General features: G+C 42.6%; 3 protein-coding genes and 1 long non-coding RNA gene across 5 annotated transcripts; 2 read left to right on the top strand and 2 right to left on the bottom strand.

The window, feature by feature from the left end:
• Positions 1-18: 18 nt before the first annotated feature.
• On the bottom strand, positions 19-1,256 carry LOC115411391 (uncharacterized). Its single transcript, XR_003934205.1, has 3 exons — positions 1,216-1,256; positions 149-227; positions 19-55 (listed from the first exon to the last, which is right to left on the bottom strand). It is a non-coding gene; the product is annotated as an uncharacterized LOC115411391 (long non-coding RNA).
• A 614-nt stretch (positions 1,257-1,870) lies between these two features.
• Positions 1,871-6,700, top strand: LOC115411635 (ubiquitin carboxyl-terminal hydrolase 12-like). The gene is given in 11 exon segments (XM_030123831.1): positions 1,871-2,023; positions 3,108-3,143; positions 3,145-3,189; positions 3,284-3,497; positions 3,744-3,932; positions 3,935-3,978; positions 4,158-4,234; positions 4,570-4,653; positions 4,731-4,928; positions 5,704-5,782; positions 5,869-6,700. Coding segments are annotated over 11 exon segments (1,116 nt in total). The 5' UTR covers positions 1,871-1,975; the 3' UTR covers positions 5,971-6,700.
• Positions 6,701-7,592: 892 nt separating this feature from the next.
• LOC115411147 (G-protein coupled receptor 12-like) lies at positions 7,593-13,614 on the top strand. The gene is made up of 2 exons (XM_030123103.1): positions 7,593-7,867; positions 8,692-13,614. The coding sequence occupies exon 2, from the start codon at positions 8,704-8,706 to the stop codon at positions 9,730-9,732; it is 1,029 nt and encodes a 342-aa protein (XP_029978963.1). The 5' UTR covers positions 7,593-7,867; positions 8,692-8,703; the 3' UTR covers positions 9,733-13,614.
• A 180-nt stretch (positions 13,615-13,794) lies between these two features.
• wasf3b (WASP family member 3b) lies at positions 13,795-26,751 on the bottom strand. 2 transcript variants are annotated; one of them, XM_030123101.1, is made up of 9 exons: positions 26,641-26,751; positions 21,760-21,930; positions 19,649-19,783; positions 19,307-19,460; positions 17,329-17,446; positions 16,429-16,610; positions 16,030-16,299; positions 14,937-15,247; positions 14,544-14,701 (listed from the first exon to the last, which is right to left on the bottom strand). In XM_030123101.1, the coding sequence occupies exons 2-9, from the start codon at positions 21,890-21,892 to the stop codon at positions 14,544-14,546; spliced, it is 1,461 nt and encodes a 486-aa protein (XP_029978961.1). In that variant the 5' UTR covers positions 21,893-21,930; positions 26,641-26,751. The 2 variants fall into 2 exon arrangements, with proteins under 2 accessions (XP_029978962.1, XP_029978961.1); XM_030123102.1 differs by lacking the exon at positions 26,641-26,751 and having other exon boundaries at positions 13,795-14,701; positions 21,760-21,892.
• Between the last annotated feature and the right edge of the window lie 378 nt (positions 26,752-27,129).

The following is a 27,129-nucleotide window of genomic DNA, read 5'->3' as shown; positions in this document are numbered from 1 at the left end:
CCAACGATATCACCTTTCTTGTAGATGCGCATGTATGTGGACAGGGGAATGGGGCCTGCAAAATACACACACAACATTCACTCATCTTGTTCTGACAATGCAAAATTTAATAGCAGTTTGAAAGTTAGTCTTGGAGTCAGTACTCCACCATGCTTGCGGAAAGGCCTGCTGAACATATACCTCGTCCCCCTCCTCTTGCCTCTGGTGTTCGTCATGTTGCCTGATTACTGAGAGAATATTCGTGTCAGTTTCAATAGATCCTGGACTTTAGAGCTGCAACTGATTAATCGACTCAAAGTGATCCAAAAAAAAATAAAAATCATTCAACAATTCTCCTGAATCAAAGCGTTATTTCCTTCATTTCTCCACTGTTAAACACTGGTTCCACTGTTGCGTTTCACACTGACGCTTATTGTGACACACAAAGAAGCTTCAATTCAGGAAAACTGCAATAGAATATCTCCTTCAATCACTTCGAGTCGATTAATCGAATCGGACTTTTGCATTGACTTCAAGCACCTAGTCGATTAATCGGTTGCAGCTCTACTGGACTTACAATTTGTTTTTCTCATATTCCACTTGACAAGCATGATATTGAAGCTTATAATACCAACCAAATGTGTACGATGTGGTGCCAAAAGTGCTTGAGTACAGCACCCCAACAGAGTCAACTTTTAGGTCATTAAAAACCGGGGTGTTGGAGTAAGTTTAAATACCCTGCGTTTAGCAGTCTATGCGTGTCTGAACAAAATTGGTCGATTATATTCCTTAAACCTAAAGATCAAAAGACATTCGGAGTGAAATGATTATATTTTCCACAACCTGTACTTGCCGGTGATAGGGCTGTGATAGACATAATGCTAATGTGTTAACAAGGAATTCTCAACGTGGCTAAGTTGTGATATTAAAAACATGTTAAGAAAATGACGAAATATCACAGTCTATATTGCACTAAGGTCTGTGACAGTACTGTGGAGAGATTATCAGTAAAAAATAAAGAGTCTGCACATCGTTACGTGTCTCCCAGGCCCACATGGAGAACCACGCTACTGATCCCACCAATATAACACGGAAATAACGATAAATTGGACACGTTTATCGTTCTATTAATTCAGAGAGATGTAAAAAGGGGTTGCGATTCATATACTGACATATCAACATTCAAATGTGCTAAAAAATAAGGAAATATCTAATTTAACAAGGAGAAGCTCTTACCCCCGGTCTCTACAAGATGGCGGGTACAGCGGAAAGGAGATTGAAGGCCCCCAAACTCCGCCTTGTAAAAATCCATTTCAGGCAGACTTCAATATTGCCTGAACTAAAATTGTGAAGTAATCAGCAGTCGGAATTCGTTACGGCGAATTACAAAGAATCGATGCCCTACAGTTGTCACCACACTGGTCCTAGAAAATATTATATCAACAATATTTTGTACTCCACATAGGAAGCGAGAAACTTTCCATTAATGTATTTTTCTTTTTCTGTCACCCGACAGATTTGTACATCCATATATATGGTTTAGGTTTGCGCTACGAACTTGAGGCAAATTGTTGATTCTTTTAATGAATAACAGTGATAAATCAATGTTGCATTCTCTGCCTGCATTCACGAGCACCGTTTATACTACGCATGCGCCAGACTTGAGTTACGACAGACCTGTAATTATTTGATTGTACCAGGAGGTGTGCTATATTGAGATTTCATGTTGGTCAGTTGAGGTTGACAAATAATATTTATCAGAGTACATTGTTGATGAATCAAAGTTTCTATCCCAAATGAGGAGATTCAGGTTACTAGTCACGATATACCGAAGGCGGAAGTGAGAGACAGTGCATTCTCTTGTTTTCCTTGAGCCAGGGACCTTCCGTCGCGAGCTCAGCAGTATAAACAGCACAGCCGATCGCCTGCCCTCACGAGGGGAGCCAGCCCAGTCTTGTCAGCGCGCGGTGGTGTAGTGGAAGATGGCGTTAGCCGAATGGAAATCCTAATGACAGTCTCAAAATTTGCCTCTTTTTGTACCATGGTGAGTTCACGGCAGTCTGCTACTTGAATAGTCAGGTTTATAGGGTCATACAGTTGCCGTGCTGTTGTCCTACTAGCCTTTTAAATCATAGAATTCTCAATAAAAGTAAACCCTGGTGTCTATGCTAGCCAAGCAGTTTCCGTCCAAAGCAAAGCAAGCAGCCACCCACTACCTGCTCCGCTCTGCTCTGTTTCCTAACGATAGTACGAATTGACACTCTTGTGCGTTTATTATTTCTTTAGTTAGAGCTTGACGCCTTAGCTGATTAATATTTATCAAAGCTTCTTTGAGCACAGTGACAGTGCACCTGCTGCAGCTGGGATTCACTGCTAACTGGCTAACGTTTAGGCATCTGAAGCTAAACCACTGTTGGAGTTAGCTTGCGAACAACTGGAACACAGCTGGATTATAGATGCCTTCTGATTAATAAACCATTAATCAACTGGATTTATGGGTAAACTGCATAACGTGAAGCTAACTTTACGTATTGGCCTTTGACAAGCTACCAGATATTATTAACGCAGGCAATGACGACATGGTTTAACATTAGCTGCGCAGTTGTGGACCCGTTCCAGGTCCATGTACACCCCGCACAGTTTGCTGCTGTCTGCATATCGCATCATACCTGTTAACCGTTCTTGCAAAATTATAGTAAGGGGGCAGGAAATTCCCAGAACGGACAGTCTCGAATCAACTTCCAAGAAACTCCTTGGTCTCGTCTTGGCACATGTAATTTTGTCATTCTGCCCATTTTGTTTTGCATTTAAAAGCTTCTTAGGAACTGTGAAAGCCTAGCCAGACCAACTTCACTGTTTGTTTAAAATAATGCGCGCTGTTAGCATCGTTTTAAAGGATATAAAAGGATCAGTTGGAGTTGGCGAGAGTAATTCATAGTCTGTGAGTGTTAAATCACCCATTAACTTTTTAGTTCATCCAAAAAGCAAATGACCTTGAAATCCCAAGCTTGGCAATACATTGCAGATCTAGAAGTGCTTTTGTCTTGGTTTACCACAAATAATAGGAAAGCATGTGGTTTTGTCTTGTTTTAAGAAGATATATATTATTTGACATTGTGTTTTCACAGGGCGCCAATGCCTCTGCTCTGGAGAAAGAGATTGGACTCTGAGCAGTTTCCGGTCAATGAGCACTATTTTGGCCTGGTCAATGTAAGTGAATGATACTTTGTTTTGATACAGTGATGTTTAAGTGTATTTCACAGTGACAGTTCTAACTGTATGCCATGTGATATATTGATTTCAGTTTGGGAATACCTGCTACTGTAACTCGGTGCTGCAGGCTCTCTACTTCTGCCGACCATTTCGGGAGAAGATTTTGGCATACCGTAGTCAGCCCCGGCGGAAGGAGAACCTGCTCACATGTCTGGCCGACCTGTTCCATAGTATTGCTAACCAGAAGAGGAAAGTGGGTGTCATACCACCCAAGAAGTTTATCACACGGCTACGCAAGGAGAATGGTGAGGAAATTTAAAAAAGCTCATCAAGGAGTTAAGTAGTCTTGCGGCATATATCCAGTTTGTATTACACTGAGGGCCATCTCATTTCCTGTTACTATAAGCTATCTAAGAATGGAAAAGTACTTAAGTATTTTCAGGAAAAATTCTGCACTTTCACAACACCTGGAAGATCCTGAAGTACCTGTGGAACATGTAGAATACCAGCACAGCAATTCTAACTTCACTCTTTGTGACTTTCTTCCTCAGAGCTGTTTGACAACTACATGCAGCAGGATGCCCATGAGTTCCTGAACTACCTGCTAAACACCATTGCCGACCTGCTTCAGGAAGAAAGGAAGCAGGAGAAGACCAATGGCCGCCTTGCCAACGGTACATTGGACTCTCAGAACAACAACAGCAATGCCACACCTGCTCCCACCTGGGTCCATGAGATCTTCCAGGCACTCTGACCAATGAGACACGCTGCCTCACCTGTGAAACGGTAATGAGCGATATGCAGGGATTGTTAAGCTTTAAACAAGATTGGGGAAAAACAGCACAGCAGTCCTTTTTATTTTAGGAGACTGAAATTGAAGACTGTGTTAAACATTATGGTAACGTCTGTGTATAACAAAAATATTCAGTCGTAATCTTTATTTAAATGTTCACTTTTCTCCTCAGATAAGCAGCAAAGATGAGGACTTTCTGGACCTTTCTGTAGATGTTGAACAGAATACCTCCATCACACACTGCCTCAGGTAATGCAGCACTGCAACATGTAGAAGTAGGCAAACTCCTTTCGTGTTTCTTTCCATCCATTAAAATAGAAGACCAGAGAGCATGATTGCTTTTGATAAAGTTTCACTTTGTATTTACTATCATTAAAGTAATGTAGTAAGTTTTAGACATCTGAATCAACTATTTTTCCTATTTTTATTTGTATTTATTTAGAAATATATTTTCCACGTGTTCTACTGTGTTGTTCACCAACCTGTTTGAGGAAAATGCATTATTATTAAATCGGAGCAGTCAGACACAAATGTGGACCCCTGATATAATGAATGCTCGTTTTTTTTTTTTTCTGACTCCTCAGAGGTTTCAGTAACACAGAGACACTGTGCAGTGAGTATAAATACTACTGTGAAGAATGTAGAAGCAAGCAAGAGGCACACAAGAGGTTGGTATTCAGATTCACTTTACATTTCAAAATTTTAGGTCTACGTCCTGCGATCTGATGCTGGTTTGTGATTGCAGGATGCGAGTAAAGAAGCTGCCAATGATCCTGGCACTACACCTGAAGCGCTTTAAATACATGGAGCAGCTGCAGCGCTACACCAAGCTATCCTATCGCGTTGTCTTCCCCCTGGAGCTGCGTCTCTTCAACACCTCTGGAGATGCCACCAATCCTGAGAGGCTCTATGACCTGGTCGCTGTGGTGGTACATTGTGGGAGGTGTGTAGGTGAACACAGGAGAAATACAACACCCTATTGCTATCTCCACACCAACCAGAGGCATACATATAAGTCACTTTTCTGAAAATCAAGTGCATCTGAATCGGTTGGCACAAGAATAAAGAACATTAGAGTTTGAATAAGATAAAACAGGAGGAAACACAGACCCTCGTCTGTCAGTGTTCAGCTGTAGCGTTCCTCTTCCAGTGCTGGTTTTGACTCTGTGTGGGTGGGAGTTTGTCTGTTGGTGTTAATGCAGGGTGTTTCCCTGCTCTTACAAAGTGCATGCTTGAACAGGCTCCAGCCTTCCCTGATTCACAATAGGCATGATCTTACAAGGAGAATAAATAGAAGTCAAACTTGAAATCTTGCAGATAAAATGGTGACGGTTTCTCTTCCCTTTTCTTTGAGCCAAACTACTCAGATTTTTTTTCCCTCTTAAACAGCAGAGAGATGTGTATCATAACTTTAGTGTTGTGAGCCTGTGTCTTTTGGGATTTTGACCAGGACTCCATGGAAGAAAGGATCTCATCTCAATGGGATCTACCTGGATAAATTAAAAAAACATGTCATGATATTGCATAAATGACACAATGAGTTGCAATGATCCATTTAATACACAAACAAATACTGTGTGCAGTGACCAGCATATTAATGCTACTTTGTCAGTTTGCTGCTGCTTAGATGTGTTTTAGAAAATGTGTTAATAAAACTGTGTAAACTGACTGCTAACTTGCACTTTGTAAGGCTGATTTAATGTTTTCTTTCTTTTCAGTGGTCCAAACAGGGGTCACTACATTGCAATTGTGAAAAGTCACGACTTCTGGTTGCTGTTTGATGATGATATTGTAGAGGTGAGTCTCCAATACTGGTTTTTATTTGTGTACAAGTCTGCATAATATTTCCTAACGCTGCTGTTTGTCGTCCGTCTGCTCTGCAGAAAATCGATGCACAGGCCATAGAGGAATTCTACGGCCTCACCTCTGAAATCTCCAAGAACTCTGAGTCGGGCTACATCCTCTTTTATCAGTCCAGAGACTAAAATCTTGAGCTGAGTGTTTTCACCACAGCAGCCGGGAGGAAACTCTGATCCCGCTTTGTGGGGAGCAGTGGACCATAAACGCACCACAGCAGCTCGCTTGGTGTCCTACCTGCTCACACAGCTGTAATTCAAACCTGTGCTTTTAGGCACTCAGTGCTGCAGCTCAGCCATGGAAGTTTAACCCCCCTTAAGTACCAGCTGCCCCTCCTCATCCCCTTCACTCTGGCTGGACACTGCTGCAGGGACAATGAGACAATAATGAATGAAAACTGTGTTGAGATTGTTTCTAAACAGATGCTGAATGAGGGTTGTACAGATATTAGTTGGTGTATGAGTGGCGTACTAGTTTTTGCCTTGGGTGTGGGATGAATGGTTATTTAATAATTCATATGACATAATATTGGCCCAGTGTTTTCACCCCCACACTGTTATTCTGCACTGGGTTTTACTTTGACTGGATCATCAGTTTGATCACGGATATAAAGAATGATGGGTTCGGGGGTGAGTGTCCCATCTATGGGGCAGACTGGGTTGTGTATTTCTACAGTGTACAGAATGGTATTTGTATAAATATTACAAGAAGATAATATTATCATTGGAAAATGTTAGACCTTAAGAAGATGTATTAACACTATGGTGCACTTTTGATACCGTTTTGTAGGTGTTGGCAAGTTTAATGTGAGGGTTTGCTTGAAAAGGCCTGTTGTGAAGCGATCATTTTCTGTTTTAAGAAAAAGAAATAAAGCCCGTAAAGATTGAGGCTTGGTGTACTGAGCTTTTCCTTTCCGTGTCACTCAGGTGCGCACTGATGACTCATAGCAGCTCAACATTGCCCCTTAGCGGTGCTACCTGGTAGACCCAGTTTCCCACTGCAACAGGAGCTATTTTTAATTCATTCAAACCCAAAAGGAAGGTGCTGTGGAAAAACAGCCACGCACACCGCCGACATAATGCTTGGTCAGCTAACTGGTCAGATATATGCACAAGTCCGCCATCAGTTTGTCATCAGCAGCACAGGAGGAAGAGGAGGAGGAGGAGGTGTCTGTGGAGTCAATGCCGCAAGGATGGAGAGATGAGGCAGAGAAGATGGAGGACAGGGGAGATGGAGAAAGAGATGTGAGGAGGGGAGGGGAGGAGGTTGGTGACACACATCAGGGTTGCCGTTAATAGCACAGACAGGACCAGAATAGCAGGGCGTCGCAGGAGGAAAGCGAGTCACTGCATCCAGCATCTTCATATCTGCAACTGGACTCAGATATCCAGAAAATCATTAAAAACAAACCAGACACTGGAGCTGTTGGGTTAAAAGGGCTTCACTGGTAGAAGCAGATGTTGAAACATGCCTGGAGAAAGAGAGGAACGTTATTGAAATGTGTTCGAGCATCTGAAATACCTGGACAAACACACACACACACACACACTAAAAATTAAACACACCTACATTTGCACCTGTCTGTGTCCTTGAGACAGCAGGGACCAGACGTGAGTTTTTTTTTGTTTTGTTTTTTTTTTTTTGCGGAGTTCAACCGGTCTGGCCCATTTGGGACTCCTCCTTCATCAACCCCCCCCCCCCCTCCTCCTCCTCCCCCCTCCTCACACACACACCTCTCTGTGCCGCTCCTCCGCTCGCTGCTCACTGCACAGCCGCAGTCCACGGCGATGCGCCGTTAACGGCAGAGCCGCTCCGCGCTCTTTTCTTTCTTCTTCCACCATCCTCGCTTTGAGAGGATCATCATCATCATCACCATCAGCAGCATCACCATCAGCAGCAGCATCCCCATCCCCTCTCCGGGCTGCGTGTTTGTCCGCCGGCGCTGCACCGTCCTTATCAATACCATGGAAATACCAGGCTGTCATTCTTCCATCTAGAAGGGAAGTCTCACCTCACACAGTCAAGGTAGGCAGCTGGGTGAGGCGAAATGGGATTATTGAGCATCCTTCACATGTATGAAGAATGTACGAGCATCCTTTTCCTGCCGTGAAGCCGCCGCTGTGTTTTTCCAGTGCAGGATACTGGGCGCATATGAGCACCATATGGTCAGGGTTCTGTGGATGTATGGCGGTGGAGGCAGGGTTTAGCCGAGCTCCATGGCGGGCGCGGTAAGCTGTCTCCTGCTATGGAGAGCGGCACCTGGTCATTGACAGCACCGTGAAAGATTACCGGCACCGGTGGAGAAAATCTGGCCTATAGAGACCTATAAAGGCTGCATTGGATTTCAATTATTAGTGTCCCTAGTCTACACATTAAAAATGCAGTTCTTCATAATCCATTACGGTAGGCCTCTTAAAATAGTTAAAACCTTTAGAAAAGCTAAGTAGATCTGTACAGTTTATGATTTAATGTCAGCCTTGATGTTGGACTTTGGGGATGGTCAGGTTTCTTGTGTTACAATAGAGCTGTTAAGGTTAGTGTGTGCTCCTGCATAATGAGCTCACATGTCTACACACACAACCACACATTAAGAACCTAACCTTGGCTGTTGATGTAGAACTTGAGTCTTCCAGTTGTGTGCTGCGCACAAATGTGGGTCAGAGGGAGTATATAACATGGAGCTGTAATTCTTAAAACAAATGCAAAAAATACAATAGCATCCAAAATGATACACCTTCTGTTCCTGTTGTGGTTTAGATTCGTTGTGTTTCTTTCCTGACAGTTAAAGTGTGCATGTTAGTGGTCATGAGCATCAAACACCCAACTCAGATGTAAATCTGTTGTTTCAGACGGGGGGCACAATGAGTGAAGAGTCACCGGCCTCCCCCAGTTGGCTGACCCCTGACCCCACAGCATGGGCCAGCGGAGGCGGGGGACCGATGGACAACAGCACCAGCATGGGGACGTTTCCCCCGGAGGAGTCTCTACCGCCCAGCCAGCTGCCCCTGCTGGTCAACCCCTGGGACATTGTGCTGTGCTCATCTGGGACTCTGATAGCCTGTGAGAACGCCCTGGTGGTGCTGGTGATCTGGCAGAACCCGGCGCTCAGAGCCCCCATGTTCCTGCTGATCGGCAGCCTGGCGCTGGCGGACCTCCTAGCCGGCCTGGGCCTGGTGCTCCACTTCACCTGTGCCTACCTGCTCCGCTCTGACTCGGCCCAGTTGCTGACCGTGGGCCTGGTGGTGGCCTCCTTCTCTGCTTCTGTCTTCAGTCTGCTGGCCATCACTATTGACCGCTACTTGTCGCTGTATTACGCCCTCACCTATAACTCGGAGCGGACAGCGGCCTTCACCTACACCATGCTGGTGCTCCTGTGGGGCCTGTCCCTGTGTCTGGGCCTGCTTCCGGTCACAGGGGTCAACTGCCTGGCAGAGGAGGCCACATGCAGCGTGGTTCGGCCACTCACAAAGAACAACATAGCAGTGCTGTCCGTCTCCTTCCTGCTGCTCTTCGGCCTCATGCTGCAACTTTACGTCCAAATCTGCAAGATCGTGATGCGCCACGCCCACCAGATCGCCCTCCAGCACCACTTCCTGGCTGCCACACCCCACTACGTCACAACACGGAAGGGCGTGTCAACACTGGCCATCATCCTGGGTACTTTTGCTGCCTGTTGGATGCCATTCACTGTCTACTCTCTAATCGCTGACTACACCTACCCTCCTCTGTACACCTACGCCACGCTGGTGCCTGCCACCTACAACTCTGTCATCAACCCGGTCATATACGCTTTCAGGAACCAGGAGATCCAGAAGGCGCTGTGGCTGGTGTGCTGTGGATGCGTGCCTGCCAGCGTAGCCCACCGAGCACGGACCCCTAGTGACGTCTGACCAAGCAGACCCAGGTGGGAAGAGAGAGGCACCCTGGGTCAGCTGTGCTCCTCACTGGATGTGACCAGTGTCAAAGAGAGCAGCAGCAGGAGAGATCAGGGGAAGAAGTGGCAGAGGGCTGAAGCTGCAGTTCCGACTGGAGATAATACTGGAGATGATAGTGGCAGAGGCAGATGGGTGAATTATCCACAGCCCTCCTGGATGGATGGCGTGTGTTTCTTTGTTATATTCATCATAGGGCAAGGTATCTCACTGTCTTCCCCAGTGCAGGCGGCCATCACAGGGCTGCCTCCCGCCCCCTCCCATTCAATCCGTGCCACGCCCTTCCTTCTCTATTCTGCAGAGAGCTGAGAGCATCACATGTTACAGGCAGCAGCTGTATATAGAATGTCCATACAGCACTGGAGCTGTGGTTGGCACGTGCTTGTTTTACTTCAAACGGCGGGGAGGGATTATTATTTTGAGCTTCTGTGCGTGCGTAAATACGCGCGGCGGATTAACAAAGCAGTGTGCGCGGTGCGGTGCGGTGCGGTGAGGTGAGGAGAGATACGGCCGCTGCTCAATACGCGGCATTTCCACAGTAAAAGCCCGTCTGGAGCAGCATCCCGTCGCTCTACTGCTGCACTCTGAACGTGCGTCGAAAGCTAAGCAGCCACGGAGAGCTAAAAATAGACCCTGGCGCTCTCTGATCCGCGCCCTGCGTCCTCCACGGACGTCAAGAAAGAAAGAAATCTAGCCGCCTTTTCTCCTCGCCTCTCTTATATTCTCATTTCTAATTTTTTTTTTTTCTGGATTGTGCGTGAATGTGTTGTAGAGTCAGTCTGTGTTTGAGAGGCTATAGCTGCGTCTTAAAACAAGGCCCAGTTTAGCCACCATTATTTTTTTATTGTTAAGAAGCGCCGAACCGTGTAGAAAAGGAGTAAGATTATGTAACCCCCCTTATAGCTCTCCAGTGCATCTTTTTAAAAGATGGGAATGCTATAAATGTATTGCTGTTTATGGAAACAAAGATAAAATCTAACTTTTAAGGTTAATTTGGAAACAAACACTTTAGAAAGGAAATCAAAATCCCTATGTGGAAATTAGTAAAAAGTCAAATGACAGAAAGAAAAAGGTGTGCTTTTTGTTTAGACTGCAAAATCTGAATGTGTTTACATGTATTTGATCTCTAATGGCTCAAAAGAGCACACAGCAACCACATAATCTCTAATCTGCATGCTAAACTCTAGTGTAATTTGCATGCAAGCACAGATCCCACTTTTTCTCCTGAATTCAGTGTTTTAGGTCACATAGGCCACTGCAGGCGATGTGTCATGGGATCCTGATGTCATCATGACCCAAATAATTTTCATGTACCTCACTTGTATTGCATTGAAAGAGCTACAATCATCACTGGATGGTCACAATGTTTAATGTATAACTAATGTGCAGAGTTCAGAGGTGATCTGATTATTCTAGTTCACAAAATCTAGCAGCTGCTCTGAGTTAATTACTTTTGGTCCTCAAACATATTTAGGTGATTTGTTATAACCCAACAAATACGTACACTAATTCCACACTCATACAGATCATGTCAGCAATAACTAGCCTCTGAATGGTAGTTTGTTGTTTTTTTTTTAGAATCGAAGCAATACTCAGACAGCAATAACATCCATGCCCCACCATGACTTCTTCCTGCAGAGGTGAGGCACCTTCATGGTTGCTCTGGTGGGGATGTGTTGTAAAGGGCAGAACCTACAAGTGATGCTTTAGTGATATCTCTTCAAATAGGTGGTAGGATGGATTATCACTTGTGGATTGGAACAAGTGGATGAGGTCAAAACAACTCAATTGTAACGATGACACCACTGCCTCATGTTTCTGCTGAGGGTGTTGTTTTCCAACCCCGTCAAAATTTGGGCTTCGATCTTTAGTCAGACCAGGATGAAATTGTGAACTTCTTATTGCCTCTGCCTTTTGTGAGCATCTGAACTATTCTAAATGTGGTAACCTCAAGCGTTTGTGTGTGATTAGGGACTCTCTTTTTTGTTTTTTGTTTGTTCTGTTTGTTCGTGCATAAGGTTATGAGTTGCATGGCCTCTGGGTGTGTGCATGTATGTGTCCGTGTGTGTGTGTGTGTGTTTTTGACCCAGCAGCTCAACAGACCGTAATCTGTCTCGTTGTGTTGTCAGGGGTTATACCGGGTCGGAGGGAAACAAATTATTGTTGACCGCTGACCTTAGAGGATAATGCTGCCAGTCTTCCTGTCAATTCTGAGAGAAGTGGCCTCGTTCTGTGTTTGTCTTACAGCATGTAAACCTTTTACAGAAAGAAACTGGACTAGGATGCGAATGCTCCTGCGCTTCAAGCCAAAGTGAAAGGACTCTGAATGAACTGGGATCCTAGTCCTACTATGTTCTTTTGTCTTCTCTATATCACTAATATTCTACTCTACTTTAAATCAGTCTCGTCTGGTCAAGGCAGGTGCCCATTAAGTGACCTCTGAACGATTCAATGAGCTAAAATTGGCCACGTCCAAAGACAAAGTTAATGCTTCTTCTTTCTTTCCTTGCAGAGCTCTCTGTCTTTCTGGCCTCAGATTATTTAGAAAGCATTACAAGAAAAAGGCGAGATATGTAAGGAAAGCAGAAGCATAGCATTTCTTAGCACTGGAACGTAGCCTGTGTGTGTGAACTTGTGCACAGTGTCAGACTGAACCCTGTAGTTTTTTCGATGAGCACCGACAGGTCAGGCTGGCACATCACAAACCATCACAAACTCTTATTCCTTTACCTTTGGAGAAAAGTCTATTTTGTTATATTCATTGAAAAGTTCTATTTTTTTCCACTTTAGTCTGGCCTGAATTCTTTCAGATTCTGATGTTGTATGATATAATGGCGCTGTAAAGCCTTTTTCTGAATGTAGTAATAATCAACAAATTGTTTAAATGATACCCTCCCCACCCCCTCTTGACTAATTTGTTTCTGTAAATAAGGCATGCTTAAGAGGAGGGACTTTATACCATTGTGCATGGTGCTGCCAAAGCCAGTCAAACTAAGGGATGAGTTGGTTTGCACCAGTATTTGAATGATATTTCACCAAGGCTGTTAATGTAGAATTTGTTCTGTTGAGTTTCACTTTTCTCGCTTCAATATGCACCAGTTTGTAAAGGCTGGTTAACTGAGTGGATCTGGCAACAAAGATGGGGGATGTTCGAGAAAGAAATGGCAGAAGATGTCTTCTGATTGGTGAATGTTTTCCTCATGTACAGCGAACAGTATTGTTAACCTGGAATCTGTAAAGATGTTAAGGTTTTTTTATGGTTGAGCAGGTGTGAACAAGGGCTTTGTATCCAAGAATAGTATAAGACTGTGATGTTGGATGTAATACTTATCTGTACACCTGTTAATCTACTGAATGGTTTCACTCTGTAATAGTACGCAAAGTATGGCTGTGTGCAAAGCAACCAGAGCTTGTGGGTTTTTGGAGAAATTGTGTAGCCAGTGATGGGACATTAGTTCAGAGGGAGGCGGTGTCCACTAATCTAGAGCTAAATATCAAAACACTCAAGGGCCTGTGAATGTGTGTGTGTTTGGGTGGGGGTGGGAGTGGGGGTCAGAGGTGGGGACACCACAGTAACAGCATCTTGTGTAGACGTATGCGTAGTTTTCAATGTGAAATGCACTTTATTTTTTGGATGAAAATGGCACAACAAATTAAGTATCTGCAAAATGAAACGTATAAACGATAATCAACATGCACTAACTGAGATATTGTAAAAACATTGTGTGAACGTGGTGTCTATTTTTCCAAGGTGTTAGTTGTACTTTTTATTGCTTTGGTTAGTTCACTCAACTGAGAGATCTTGTTAATTTTGTATTAAAAAATGTGCTGTGCATAAAACTCACGCCTTGACTAATTTGTTCATCCTCATCCTGGCTCAGTGCCTCCCTCTTCGCACTCCTGTTTCCCTGGCAACTAAATTCTTAGCTGTACTGTTACCATGGAAACTGAAGACTTAGTGCCAGGTATGTGTTGTCTCTATGACGACAGTGGAACAGTAAAGAGACATGGCAGCCCAGCCATGATCCTTCATTCATCATTTTATTTATCAGAGCTCACACTAGCATATACATCGTCACCCCCGCCCCACAGCAGTGAACAGCACTGAACTCCTGCACATGCAGACGGCTCAGTCACTTAATCACTTTGTATACTGTTTTCATCATCAGTAAGACTGTTTACATATGGCCCTTACATCCTGTTTTCTCACAGCATTTTCAAACACTCTCCCCAATCACTCCTTCAGCTTCCAGTTATTGTCATCTACACATTAAAAACTTGCCTCATGGTCTATGGCATAAGCAACTGTTTTCAGTAAAAACGTTAAAAAAAAGACAAGTACATTGGTTAGCTCAAGAGGAAAGTTTCTAGCATTTCTAACACTCTTAAGCTTTGACTATACATGAAATAAGCACCTTCACTGGGTGTCTATAGTGTTACAACAGGTTAAAGAAACATCTATTGGGGTGTATTCACAATGCCTTTGAATATAATTGTCAAACTGAACCTTAAAGTTTCATAGAGTGGTCAGGATTACAGTATATTACTTTACAGTGTGTATGCATGTTGAATACACCCCCATATTTCCAGTTTTGGACCATTCAGCTTATATCAACCTACAGCATGTGATTGTGTGTAGGTGTAAAGTGTGTGTTTTCAGCAACAATGTGTGCAGTAACCTGTGAATGTGGTACAGTGGGCATTCTTTCAGTGTGTGTGTGCCTTTAGTGGTTATTCCAAGTGTGTGTTTTTGTAAATTTGAGTGTGCGTTAATCGGACCAGTCGTTCTCCTCTAAGTCGGAGTCGTCCTCCGAGTCGGAGTATTCCACTGCGATGCGCCGCGACAGGATGGTGGCCACGTCGTTTCCAACTGGCTCTCTCTTCGCCTGTTGCTCCTGCTGCTCCTGCACCTTCTTCAGCTGGATGCCTAAAGGAAGACATGGGATGTAAGGTGTGTTTTAACTGGTTTTTGCAGTACAACAGCAATAATAGGACAACTACTATCATGAAAAGCAGCTTTATTTCAGTGCTGACAGATTCTTGGCTTGGTAAACTTGTATACTCTTTGGGACAGTAGACAAAACACGCTTTTGTTGATAGTACAAATGTTTGGTATTCTTAATAAAATACACAAATTGAATCATTTAGACACAAGCTCTTACCCATGCGTATGGCAGCCAGCAGATCACTGCGAGCATCACTGACCACTGTCGTCTCAGCAGGTGCAGAGGAGGACATCTTGCGTGTTGTGGAGTGGGAGGCACCAGCTGGAAGGGGAGGAGGTGGAGGACCTGGGGGAGGTGGGGCTGCCTGTGCACCAGACACAGGTGGTGGAGGAGGAGCGTAGCCTCCAGCTACACTCATTGGTCCAGGAGGCATCGGACCTCCAGGAGGTAAGGCAAAAGCAGTTTGGGCAGAAGGAATGAGAGGGGCGGGAGGAGGGGGAGGAGGAGTGTTGGCATAGCCATCCATACTGCAGGAAGAGAAAAGCAACAGAGTCAAGAATCTGTACTCACTTTTTCAATCAGAAGTACAGTCACCATGGTCCATAAATGAAGCATAAAGATAATGTCCCACTAGATGGCAGCATTAGCTCAACGTTAACAGATAGTATAGTACAACATGAGCATGCCCTGACCTCTGACAGTATGTGAAATGAACAAAAACAGCAAAAAGTTGCATTTTAACATTACAGAATTTCCTCAAACAGGGATCAGGGCCTTTATTTACTTCAAGTGCAGAAGGTAACAGACCTTTATTTGGAACAGGCTTGTATTAGAAGCCTTTATTTCTAATTGTTTCTCTCATTTTGTATAGGATTGGTCATATTTGATTACAGAGCTTCCTTTTGAGTTTTATGTAAATTTCACTACCTGGCAAGTTTCCCATAGCTTAAAACTATTAATATTGTGGCACTTGTATATTATTGCAAATTTAGAGATCAGCTGCGACATCAACTCACAAAGACCCACAACTTACAACTTCAGATGAGTAATTAGAGCAGTGAAGTTTGGAAAATAACATGAACATCCTGGTAAAACACATATTATATGACAGCCAGGAGGAGTTTACCCACTTTTGGTTTCTCTGACCTTAATTGAGAACTTATATATTGATTGACCAGGCTTTATTTGAGGAAACGCAGCACTTATAAAAACCCACAAATTGTTCAGAGCAGTGTAGCTCAGCTTGACTTACGGTGTTAAAAGGACATTACAGATGTGTGTCTGTGAAGTGCAGTGTGTTTGTGTTTACCTGTAGTCCACTGGTGGGAGGGACATTGAGCCTCCATTCATAGCCTCAGTGGGTGGAGGAGGGAGTGGGACCTGGTGGTGAGATCGGCCGAGTGTCCCACTTGGATAGGCCATGGTCCTGCCTCGGTTGTCATGGTCACTTCCTCCTCGGGCAGTGTGTCCTGCAGCCATCTGGGCAGCCAGGATGCTGGGCGGTGGGCCTGAGTAGGTGTGGGCGTGGCCAGCATGGTTCATGGCATTGGGATAGTGATGCTGATCAGGACCATGACCCCTGAATGACACATTACAAAGTTTAATGTAAGCAATACAGCACATTTCTTCCACTTTTATATTGGTTGCTAAACTCACAACATTACACAAACAAAAAAATTAGGCCTGAGGGAGACAAGTGTTACTTTACCTGTTCTCTGGAGACATTGAGCCCTCAGAAGAAGCACCTCTGTCTCTATGTATAGTGTGTCGGTGATCAGGCCTCAGTTCCTTATCCAGAGCCATCATATTCCACTCCTGTCGACGGTTCCTTGCCTTGCGGACCTTCTTGACCTCCCTCTGTAATGTGCCATCCACACAGCGTCTCTGCTCCTAAGAGAAGCAGAGAGAAAAACAGCTCTACTTTGATGAAATGTATTTTGATCTACCAAGTAACAATAGCCTGAAGGACTATTTGTGTACCTAAATATACACTGTCTTGTTTATGGATCATTGATTATTCTCTTTGCTGTAATAAAGATATTTTTGTGTGTTTAGACTCCTGGTATCTTTTTTCAGTATGCTCATTTTTAGGTATTTTACTTACGCCAGGTGGTCAATATGAACTACCACAGAAGTGAACAGGAGTAGAAGGGAAATACACACACAAGACCTAAATGCAAACTTAAGTGAGTCTGAATCTCAATCACGTTGCAGCTGAGGCTGATGTTGAACATAAAAACCAACAGCTTCTTTATGCACTGACAGCTTTGCATCTACAAAAATTCTGCATCTGACCTGTGCTAGAGAATATCAAACGTATCTGTGCTAACAGCCAGTGGGTTTGTTGCTACAGGTTCACAGGTTAATGACGTTAATTTAATCTTGTGGTCTAGCAATGTTAGCTTGCTAGTCTTGTTTATTTCAGGTGAAGCTACATCTACATCAGAGTCATTATCATTCTATAGGAATAGGAAAATTGGTAATTGATATCAACATTTTCCAAAATGTACTCTTTAGAACTGCCAAGTGCAGACTTTAATTAAATATGTGCATTTACTATAGCAGTAATAGTAGTGGTAGTATAGTTTATTATAGAAGATAACTATACCTTCTGCTTTCTCTTTTCTTTCCTCTTATCCTCTGTGTCCTGCAGCATCTTTTCTTTCCACAGGTCAAAGAAGTACGAGGGATCAGTGTAAAACTTAAGTGCTTCCTTGTGGTCATCCCTACAAAGATAAATACAAAAGGTTACATTCATGTACACAAATGTCTGATGAAAAAAGACCTAGAGTAGTATTTTTTACTCAACATATTTCTGTGAGAAGGCTATGCAGGGGTAAAACATGTGAAGCTATCAATATTGTAAAAGTGGAGGAGTGAGTGGAAGCACAAGGATGGAATTATGAGTTTAGTGTCATGTATTTATATTTCAGCATAACTGGAAATGACAGCATGAGAAGTGGAAGTGGAAAGGCAAGTATGCAGGAAGAAAGAGTAAAGTGTGCGATGTAGTCAGGGTTACTAGTTAGATTCCCAGTGGAGGCTGCCATGCTAAATATGTAATGCACTGAAAGTACTCGAAAGCACATGGGGTAAAAGCAACTACCGAATACCATTAACGAAACATCACCAAATCTGCAGCAACACTCGGAATTTAGGTCAGAAATGGGCCAAAACTGTATTTATAGCCAGTGAGAGCTCTCATGTATGAAATAAAACACAAAGTTTCAAAGACAAAGTCTCATGATGAACAAGAGAAATCTATTTCCCCCTTACTTTCACAATAATTAACTACTCCTTTATATGAAACCCTTCTTTATGCTGACAGTTTCATTGTAAAAAACAAACAAACAAACAAAAAATAATGTTGTAAATATTTGAAGAATGCACTTCAGAAAGACACACAAGAACCAAATCATGTTCAAAGTTAAGACAAAAAACTCCACTGACAGGTTTGATAAGTTAAATTATGAATGGGCAGTGTTGATATCTTTACAAGCTGTTCTAAGAAACCAAAATCTGCTGGCTTAATGACTCTAATCATGAAACTGTCATGAGTAGCCAAGCCCAACAATGGAGACATTGATAGGATGTTGATTTATATATACTGCACCATCCAAAAAAAAATAAAAAATCCCCATCATTTAACCAAACAAACAGGTAAGAGCAGTGATTAATATGTTTCAGCTGCAACAGGTTCTTTAGGTGTAACTGATGCAGTGAGCGTCTTCTCAGTTCTTAACAACCATCAGATTCCCAGAGAGCATAAAGATTGGACTGTGTTTCAATGGAAAAAGGTCATGTGGTCTGATGAGTCCAGACAGACCCTGTTCCAGAGTGATGAAGAGAGGTGGATGAAGTAATTACCCATCATGCCTAGTTCCTACAGCACAGTGAGGGCAGTGTTATGGGGTCGCTCATTTGGTCAGGTCTAGGATCAGCAATGTTATGTGTTCAAAAAATGATGGAAATAAATGTTGTGACATTTCATGAACTTACAAACACAATGCCAGTGAATGAGTGCCATAATTAAAGCTGAAGGTTAAATAAGTCTGGGTGAATCTTAAAGTGTAGGACTTTTTTTTGGCCAGTCTGTGCATATGGGTGCAATATATATTCTGATGTTTTATTATTCTGCTTTTTATGTGCTTCTGTTTTAATTGACTTATTAAAACTCACATGTGTGAGTGTATGTGCATTAGTGTGTATATATGTCCCTGTGTATTATAAGCCATATCATGTGCATCTCTGTGTACAATTTTTTTCCCCATTGTTTGGTCACTTCTGTACTTTGTTCATATTTCTCTTACATGTGTGTTCAGCAAGTTGTAACTGTGTTTTAAAAACTGTGTTTTAATAAGTGCTATATAAATGAGCCCTTATTTCCTTTTAATCGCTGCATTGCATCACTCTAGCTGATAAATCAATTCAAAGGTGGTTTTGCTTTGTAGACAATGCCATCATATTTCAATGAATTTGTAAAATTTGATGTCTTGTCTGGATCAAGTACTAGTACTCCCTGTATTTCCCACTGTGTACTGGTGGCCTTAGTGTTCTGTGAGTGTGTATGGACCAAAAACACCAACCTGTATGTAGACAGGATGTTGAGAGGCGGAGGCTTGTCACTCAGATTGTACATCTCTCTGACAGGATTGGGCACGCTGCCCTTGGACACCACCTGCTGGTCCTGAGTGGTGGAGCTCTTGAAGGCTTTCCTCATGTTGATATCTTGTAGGGAAACTGAAAACAAAAAAAAGGAAGAGAGGAAAATGAACAGACAAATAGTTGAAAGAAAGTGGGGGGGGGGCACATAAACAATGGTGGTCCAGGAATGCAGCAAGTGGAAAAAAGCCTGGCAATATAAGACTGGCAGCACTAGGACAGAGTTGCTGTGCCTTTTCACTCAGACCTTTGACCCTTTGACCCACCTTCTTCTACTGTGGAGTCCAGCTGCGTGACCTTGACAGCCAGCCTGTCAATGCGGTCCTGGAGTGAGTTGGCACGCAGATAGAAGGTGTTGGCCTCATTAAACAGCTCACCGAATATGTCCTCCGCATGTTTACCTAAAGGGGAAGAGTGGGAAGGCCACGAAGAAAGAGAGGAAGGATTTTATGAGAAGGAGACTTGTGATCATTATCTGGAGCCAAGCAAATCCCCACAGAGACTGAGGTCCAATCAATACAATGGTAATGTGACACACAGTGAAACTAGAGTCTGACGAGTCACTGCAGGACATTGTGTCTCTTAATACTCAATATAGCAACATTCCTCATGAATAAATTAATGCAGTCTGATAAAGACTATCCACATCATACTTTACATAGGCCCATGAGAGAAAGAAACCTTTCTGTTTTAGATTATATTACCATTCTGTTCAGGCTGTTAAATGGGGGTCATATTATTGCTGCAGTTCAAAGCCATTGACTCTCCATACATTTCATGACATTTTGGTCTTCCTTAATGATTACTGCTCATGTGCGATTTAACACTAGTGTATTATTTTAGCAGGACGGCAAATTAAGTGCATATGGCTGTACTAATTCATATCTTTAAAACACCCTTAACCCAAAGCTAAAGTGAGTCCTCTGGCTAAGAAATTGTGTCCTTTAAGCAGAGTACAAATATTTTAGGGTGCATGTGCACTGAGGTGGTTTAGTTATGGCATAGGTTAAACTTCTACATGGTTTTAACAAGCAAAACATACAGATAGAACTGCCTCGAGGTGAGGCTTTGTAAGACTCATGGCTTCAAAAGGGGTCATAAGTAACATTTAGGTGCAAGACACCTGTTAGCTCTGTGTTAATGAAGCCATAAACCTCTGGCTACAAAGTCCTAATCATGGTGCAAAGATATAATGAAAATGAATGTGGTATTATTTTTAAAAAAGATTTCATTGAAAGACAACAGCTTAATTTCAATGTTGCTCTAATGACATTGATTAGGTGTAGTACACTGTGTTAAAAGGTGGTGTGCCAAACCTAGACAAACACATGCTAACAGCTATTTCTGTCCCTCCTGCTGACAGGATGGGCTGCAGGAAAAATATTTAGAGGAAGGAAGAATCACAGATCCGGCATGCTGAGGCCCATCAACTCTGACCTCTCCAGAGGATTCTTATGGTCCACTTCCATGCAAATTGCACACGCATATGTGCACACACATATGTAGTCTGTAGATTCACCCTTCCATGCCTGTGTGAGCATTTATATTTAACCCACACAGCTGCTGTTGAAAGGCCCACTCCCAGCACAGGAACTCAATACAATAAGAAACACAGAGAATGGATATGACTGGTCCAAAAATTGAAGTGTTAATAGTGAAAACAACTACTAGAGGTCACAGCATGAAATCTCCAAAAGGAGACAGGGATACTGGGTGCAGCGGGGACGAAAAGTCAGTGGATAACAGTCAAACAGCAACACAGGACACACTGTGATAGGTTATGAAATATGGATACTGGAATACATGATACTGTGGATGGTACATGAAGATAGATGGGAACACAGATGCCCTTTCTGCATTTACAGTGAGTATGATAATCAATATAAACAGCTCTGTGCAAAAACACCCACACACAAAACAAGTATGTGCACTGTCGCATGTTCACAGCTGTCCTGATGGGTTCATTTTAGCAGGGCTATCTAAAAGGATTACATTTCAAGGCTCCATGTTCCAGTACGAGGCCGCTGTAAGCCCGCTGCTTGCCGAGTGACCCTAGGCTCTGTAACTATGACAACGCCAAAATCAATCACCGCTTCGGGATTAACGATGAAAGCATGTGATCTTGTCCTGCTACAAAGAGGCTAAACACAGTGCAGACAGTTGCTATACTGAAGTTAATAGGGATACAGCCTGAGGAAGCTCTACTGTGAATTTCAGTCTGTTATCAAATTTATACAGAAACCTCTGTGTTTTTTTTTTGTTTTTAGACTTTTAACAGCTCGTATTTCTTCCAAATGCTCCAGTGAATCCATATGGTTTTGTGATCTTCGGTGTGTGTGTGTGTGTGTGTGTGTGTGTGGGTGTGCGTGTGTCTTACTCAGGCTACTGAGCTGTCGGATGATGGCAGAGAGTGTGTTGTTCATCACACACTCTAGCTCACTCCCAATGCCTTCTGGGAGCTCCCCTCGGCAGAGGTGACGGGGCTCGATGTTCCTCTTCACCAGCGGCATGGTGAGGCCTCACACCGACGCACTCCAACCAACACAAACTGAAGGGAAACACAGAAGTCAGGCACAGGTTTCAGACTCCTGTATTGAAATGAATTACATTCTATCTAACTGATAGGGATGATGGAGATTTACATAGTTCCAGTGCACTGCATCAACGTCAAATGTCCTTAGTTGGGCTTGTACATACAATTAGAGTACACTTACACACAATAAAACATACAAGAAGTACAATAAAATATATAAAACAATAAGCATATTTATTATTTTATACTTCTTCCTACTCCTTTTTGATCATACAAATTCAAACTTTCTCATACTTGAAGACAGACTCTGTTCATTTAAATGTTATTTTGTTTTTGTTTTATTTTGTTTCTTTGCATGTTTGAAAGAAAGAAAGAAAGAAAGAAAGAAAGAAAGAAAGAAAGAAAGAAAGAAAGAAAGAAAGAAATTACCATTAGCTTCAGCTCTGGTTTAGTGATCATGATCATTGGAGAACATCTTCTTCGGTAAAATGTCACCCATTGAAACAAGAGTCACACACCAGACTGTTGCTTTGAAGCATGAAGATTTATCATTTTTACTGTCGTATGAATAATTCCAATATCCATAATTTGCCAGTGTAGCTAGTTGTAGAATTCAGGCCCAAGTCAAATTTCCCTGAGGGGGTAATAAAGGATAGCCTATCTTAATACAATCATAACATTTTAATTAAGACTTATTTGGTCAATTTTAATTTCGGTTTTATACTGTTTCTTCTGTCATGCAACAAGTAACAATCATAAAGCTACTAAAATAATCATACGGCTGTAGTTTATTTATATATATGTGTGTGTGTGTGTGTGTGTGTGTGTGTGTGTGTGTTCTGACAGCTCTAGTTTTAATATTATATTTCAGATGAAGTGAAATTATTACATTTTCTAAAATACAATAAAATGTTCAGCTGGCCTTTGACGACCTCTAAATATTTACTGTAGACTATGCTCACAATGTGCTCTGACCACATTCCTGTTCATAATAATGTGCCCACATGTACATCCAGCACACTGTTCATACAAACAAAGAAACTAAGGGTTTGCCAAAGAACTGACAGTGATGACCAACAGTGTCCCAAAGCCACAAGACTTCTGGCAACCAGCAGAGAGATTAAAGCATTAGAGATAGGAAAATACAGTGTGCCAGCTAATCCCAGGGCAGCTTGTCACTGTCCCAGCTGGAATCCTGATACAAACTGAAAATCATGGATGTGGTCATGCAAAAAGCAAAATGGGAGAAAATTGCTGTCCCTGCAAGCACAACCGCTGTTACTCAACAAAAATAAAGAAATCTCAAGACACAACTGAAGCCCACACTGATGCAAACTTTTGCATTGCTGTACACAAACACAGCCACTCTGTTACACTGTGTAAAAGAAACCCAGACTGGCTCCGATCTGACACTCTGGACTCTTTGTAGTTCAAACAACTACAGACAATACTGGAACCATGAGAGATCCCAACATGCATCAGAACAGCCATCTTATCGGCGCTTCTTCCTGCTTCCTGTTTTTGCGGTATTGGTCTAGGTCCTGTTTCCTGGTCCTCCCTATGTCACATCTCTCTTCCTGTTCAAACACTTGGCCAGAACAATATGGCTCAATAAGGAGCAGCTGAAAGGAAGGACAGGGGGACAGATGGAAAAGCACAAACCCAATTCCAATCAGCAACTCATTATTGTATTTGTTAGCCAAAAGGAGCACTTTCAATTACAGATGGAGTGGTTTTATTGAACAGCTATGCCAAAAAAATCACTTTAGAGAAGAGCATGTGGGAAAGAGGCAGGAGCCCTGGCAGTGGGAAAGAAGTCTAATAATAACTGACAGGAATTAGAAATACAATTCATTATTGATAGACTATCAAAACCTTGTAAATATTAATGTATCATTAAAAGGAAATTTGGATAATTTTTGGATACTTATAAATTCATCACAACTTGAAAAGTATGGGGGCTTTATTATTTCTCATTTAGAGTTCATTCCACATCACTATATCAAAAAGCACAATTACATTTTTAATCAAAACATCACTGTCTTAGTAAATATGGTGCTGTGTTATCAGTGTCCATAAAGGAAAGTACTGTAGATAATGTCGTTCCAGCTGTCCCACACAGAAAGAGAAACTTCTGTTCAATGAGGCCAATTCCCACCAGCCGTGTCTTCATCATCAGGCCACGTTTTCTCAGCTAGTGGCCCCCTGCAAACCTCAACAGCTTCATGCCAATAAGACAAAACAAAGGGTCAAATTACACCATCTTGTGCTCCCACAAAGCAGACTAAATATAGTCAATACAGCTCGGTTTGATGCAAAAGGGCTCCTTAGGATTAACAGTCTGCTTGAGATATTGTGCTTGGAGGTGGCACAAATTAGAAGATGGCATGTTTTTGCCTTTACTGTCTGCCTGGCATGACAATCACATCAATGAGGCGAAATAATGAGCGAGTGAGGGTGAGCAGGAGGGAGGAGGGACGGGCCTTGTCTGATTGTGAGAAATGAGCGAAAAGTAGAAGCAAAGCAGGGCGCATGAACAGAGTGAGAGAGAGAGAGAGAGAGAGACACCAAGTAGGGAAAGAGTGTGTGTCTGGGAGTGTGATAGGAAGAGACAGTGAATGAAACGGTGTGTGTGTGTGAGAGAGAGAAAAGGTTGTGTGTGACATTAAGAAATGGACAAAGTATGTGTGTGTTTATGTGTTTGTGTGAAGGGGGAAAGGGTGTATTGGGTGGGGGGAGGGGTAGAATCAGGGACCTCGGGGAAGCCACTGAAAGGTTCCCGGGACAATAGAGCTCCGTTCACACGGCAACAGCACCAGTTCTCCCATGCATCCTCCTCCCCCTCCTCCTCCTCTTCGACCTTCTTTAAGGCCCCCTGTACTCCTGCCATGAAAGCATAGCAAGCAAGCACTCCTCCTCCTTCATCCTCCACGCACTCAGGGAGAGAGGTAGAAGAAAAGGAAAGTAAAGCCTCAACATAAGCCTGCTTACTAACTGTGTCATCCAACGTGTTAGTTTATACTTCCAAATAAACAGCAGGTTTCACTCTCATGCTTGTAGCTCCTCATTTTTTTTTAAATTTACATGTCTGGAGCCTTAAATTATGACAATCCTGAAAAGACACTCACTCTGTCAGGTTCACACACACATGGTAGCCTCTGAAATGTCCCATTAGCTGCATGTAAACAGTCCCATCAGCTGCAAAAATGTCTTTGATCCTCAGAGAGGTCCCTTTATAGCTACATTTGGGGGTAAAACACAGTTCCCCTGTGACTCCTGCAGCATCTCTGCACAGAATCACAGAGCTAGAAGAGACATTACTACAGATGTGAAAACTCCATTAAGATCTGAAAGGGAAATCATTACCAATTTATGAGCCCAGCACAGCTTCTTGTGTGGCTGTTTTGCTTGCTCTGATGTTATGAATAATGCAGATTGGATTACGTCAGGTCACACTGCCCTAAATATGACGTAAAAATTTGTGCTGTTACAAATGTGCCTGTCCAGGGACTTCTCCTTTTTCCAATATTACTCGGGGGGGGCATCCGTGGTGAAACATTGATGGTACTGTGCCTGTGGTCCACTTTCAAGAAAAGCCAATACTTACTGGATAGGGGACGCTTAGCAATAACTTTTTTGTCTTTCTCCTCTCTCAAAGAGGCAGATTATAGCATATTACAGAAGAATATTCCATAAATATCTCAATTATCAGCACTGATCTTGTCATAATTGATTCAATCACAAGGCTCAACCTTTAAAGTAAAAGCTTACATCATCACTTGCTTAGTCAGCATATTGATTTAAAAGTTGGTGAATCATGCTACAAAAGACATCATTTGTAGCTTTTTCCTTTAAAATTCCATTTCCATTTTATTTTTTCCTGTAGCTAGAAATCCGAAGTGATGATCTTGATCTACAGTGAAGCTCCGTTCTTGGCATTTTATTGCTAATTTTGCCATTTTATTCAGCAATAAGGGTAAAAGTGATTCTTCCTATTAAGTCATACAGCCTTGTAAATGAATTTATAGTACGCTGTCATTCACAATATTAATATCTACGAGTCAGCCATAGGTATTTAGTAATGACTCAACAATAATGTATCTGGATTTGAGGTCGGGCAGTTGTTACTGTTACACATGAATGTCATGCTTGGGTTATTACTACATAATATTAATCTGTTTCACGCTTCTCCATACATACTCCTTGTGTGTTTTTCCCACTGGCTGACAGACACGGACACGCACATACAGAGGGGTAAACTAATGGCAAACACGATCAATCACTGTTCCGCACCGTCGCTTCCCGTTACTGATGGACTGACCCACATCTGTTCATCTACATCGGTTCCTGTGGATTCCTGCCAGTTTCAATCATAAATTTACACCGCATTCTGCCGTCTGCGCTTCCAGTGAACTGATTAACACACCCACGTACAAGCACCATTCACTATCCGATCAAAAAAAAAAAAAAAAAAAAGCTTTAAAGTAACCTAACACGAGGGAAACACTTAATTAAACGGGAAAGATCCGGCTAAGGAGAGTCGGTTTATTATCCTCAACTGGGGGTCCGCTCCAACTGACCACTTGGTTAGCTAGCTTATGTCCACTACTCGACTTCTTAGTTTTGGATAAATAAGACAACAGTGAAAACAAATAGACACGCACATTTCATCAATTAGACAAAATATCTTATTAGTCTTTGTGAAAAGTATCATAAGACCCTCACCAGCGCTTGAAATATTAGAAGAAATCAGCCCGTCCGCATGTCCCGTTAGGTACTCCTATTAGCTCTGCCATCCTGTGTCCCCCAGCCCGTCTGGCCACTCCGGGAAAAAAATCCTTTGAGGACGGGGCGGTGCCCACCGGCCAGATCTACCAATCACGTCTCATAATAGGGGATTTAACACTTGATAAGCATTCATATTAACCAATGGAATCTCTCAAAGAGTATGAGTGACAGGGAGACTCCCCTGCTCGACAACGGCGTTCCGAATGGAGGGGGCGGGGATATGGTTGGGCGTTGCTGAAGAGCTTAACTGAGCTTTTTTTTCTTTTTTTTTAACGCGACTGAGTCCCATTCGTTGCCAAAATTATAAGGGGTTTAAAGACATTTTGTAGCCCGTGGGGATTTGGTGGACATGAAGACTAATTTAAGTAACGAATAATGGCTTTAAAGTGTAACCTAGATAGTGTTTTAGGGGTTAGAAAAATGCTT

This window comes from Sphaeramia orbicularis, chromosome 20 (assembly GCF_902148855.1).
Source record: "Sphaeramia orbicularis chromosome 20, fSphaOr1.1, whole genome shotgun sequence".
Taxonomy (NCBI): Eukaryota; Metazoa; Chordata; class Actinopteri; order Kurtiformes; family Apogonidae; genus Sphaeramia; species Sphaeramia orbicularis.
This window is presented reverse-complemented; position numbering and strand designations above follow the sequence as displayed.

What these genes read in the sequence shown, in the direction of transcription:
- LOC115411147 (XM_030123103.1), top strand. Translation starts at nt 8,704, where the DNA reads ATGAGTGAAGAGTCACCGGCCTCCCCCAGTTGGCTGACCCCTGACCCC.
- wasf3b (XM_030123101.1), bottom strand. Translation starts at nt 21,892, where the DNA reads ATGCCGCTGGTGAAGAGGAACATCGAGCCCCGTCACCTCTGCCGAGGG. An exon ending in TCAATGTCTCCAGAGAACAG is followed by an intron (nt 16,300 to 16,428) that starts GTAAAGTAACAC and finishes TGTGTCATTCAG; the next exon opens with GGGTCATGGTCCTGATCAGC. An exon ending in GCTGGCTGCCATACGCATGG is followed by an intron (nt 14,702 to 14,936) that starts GTAAGAGCTTGT and finishes GTCTTCCTTTAG; the next exon opens with GCATCCAGCTGAAGAAGGTG.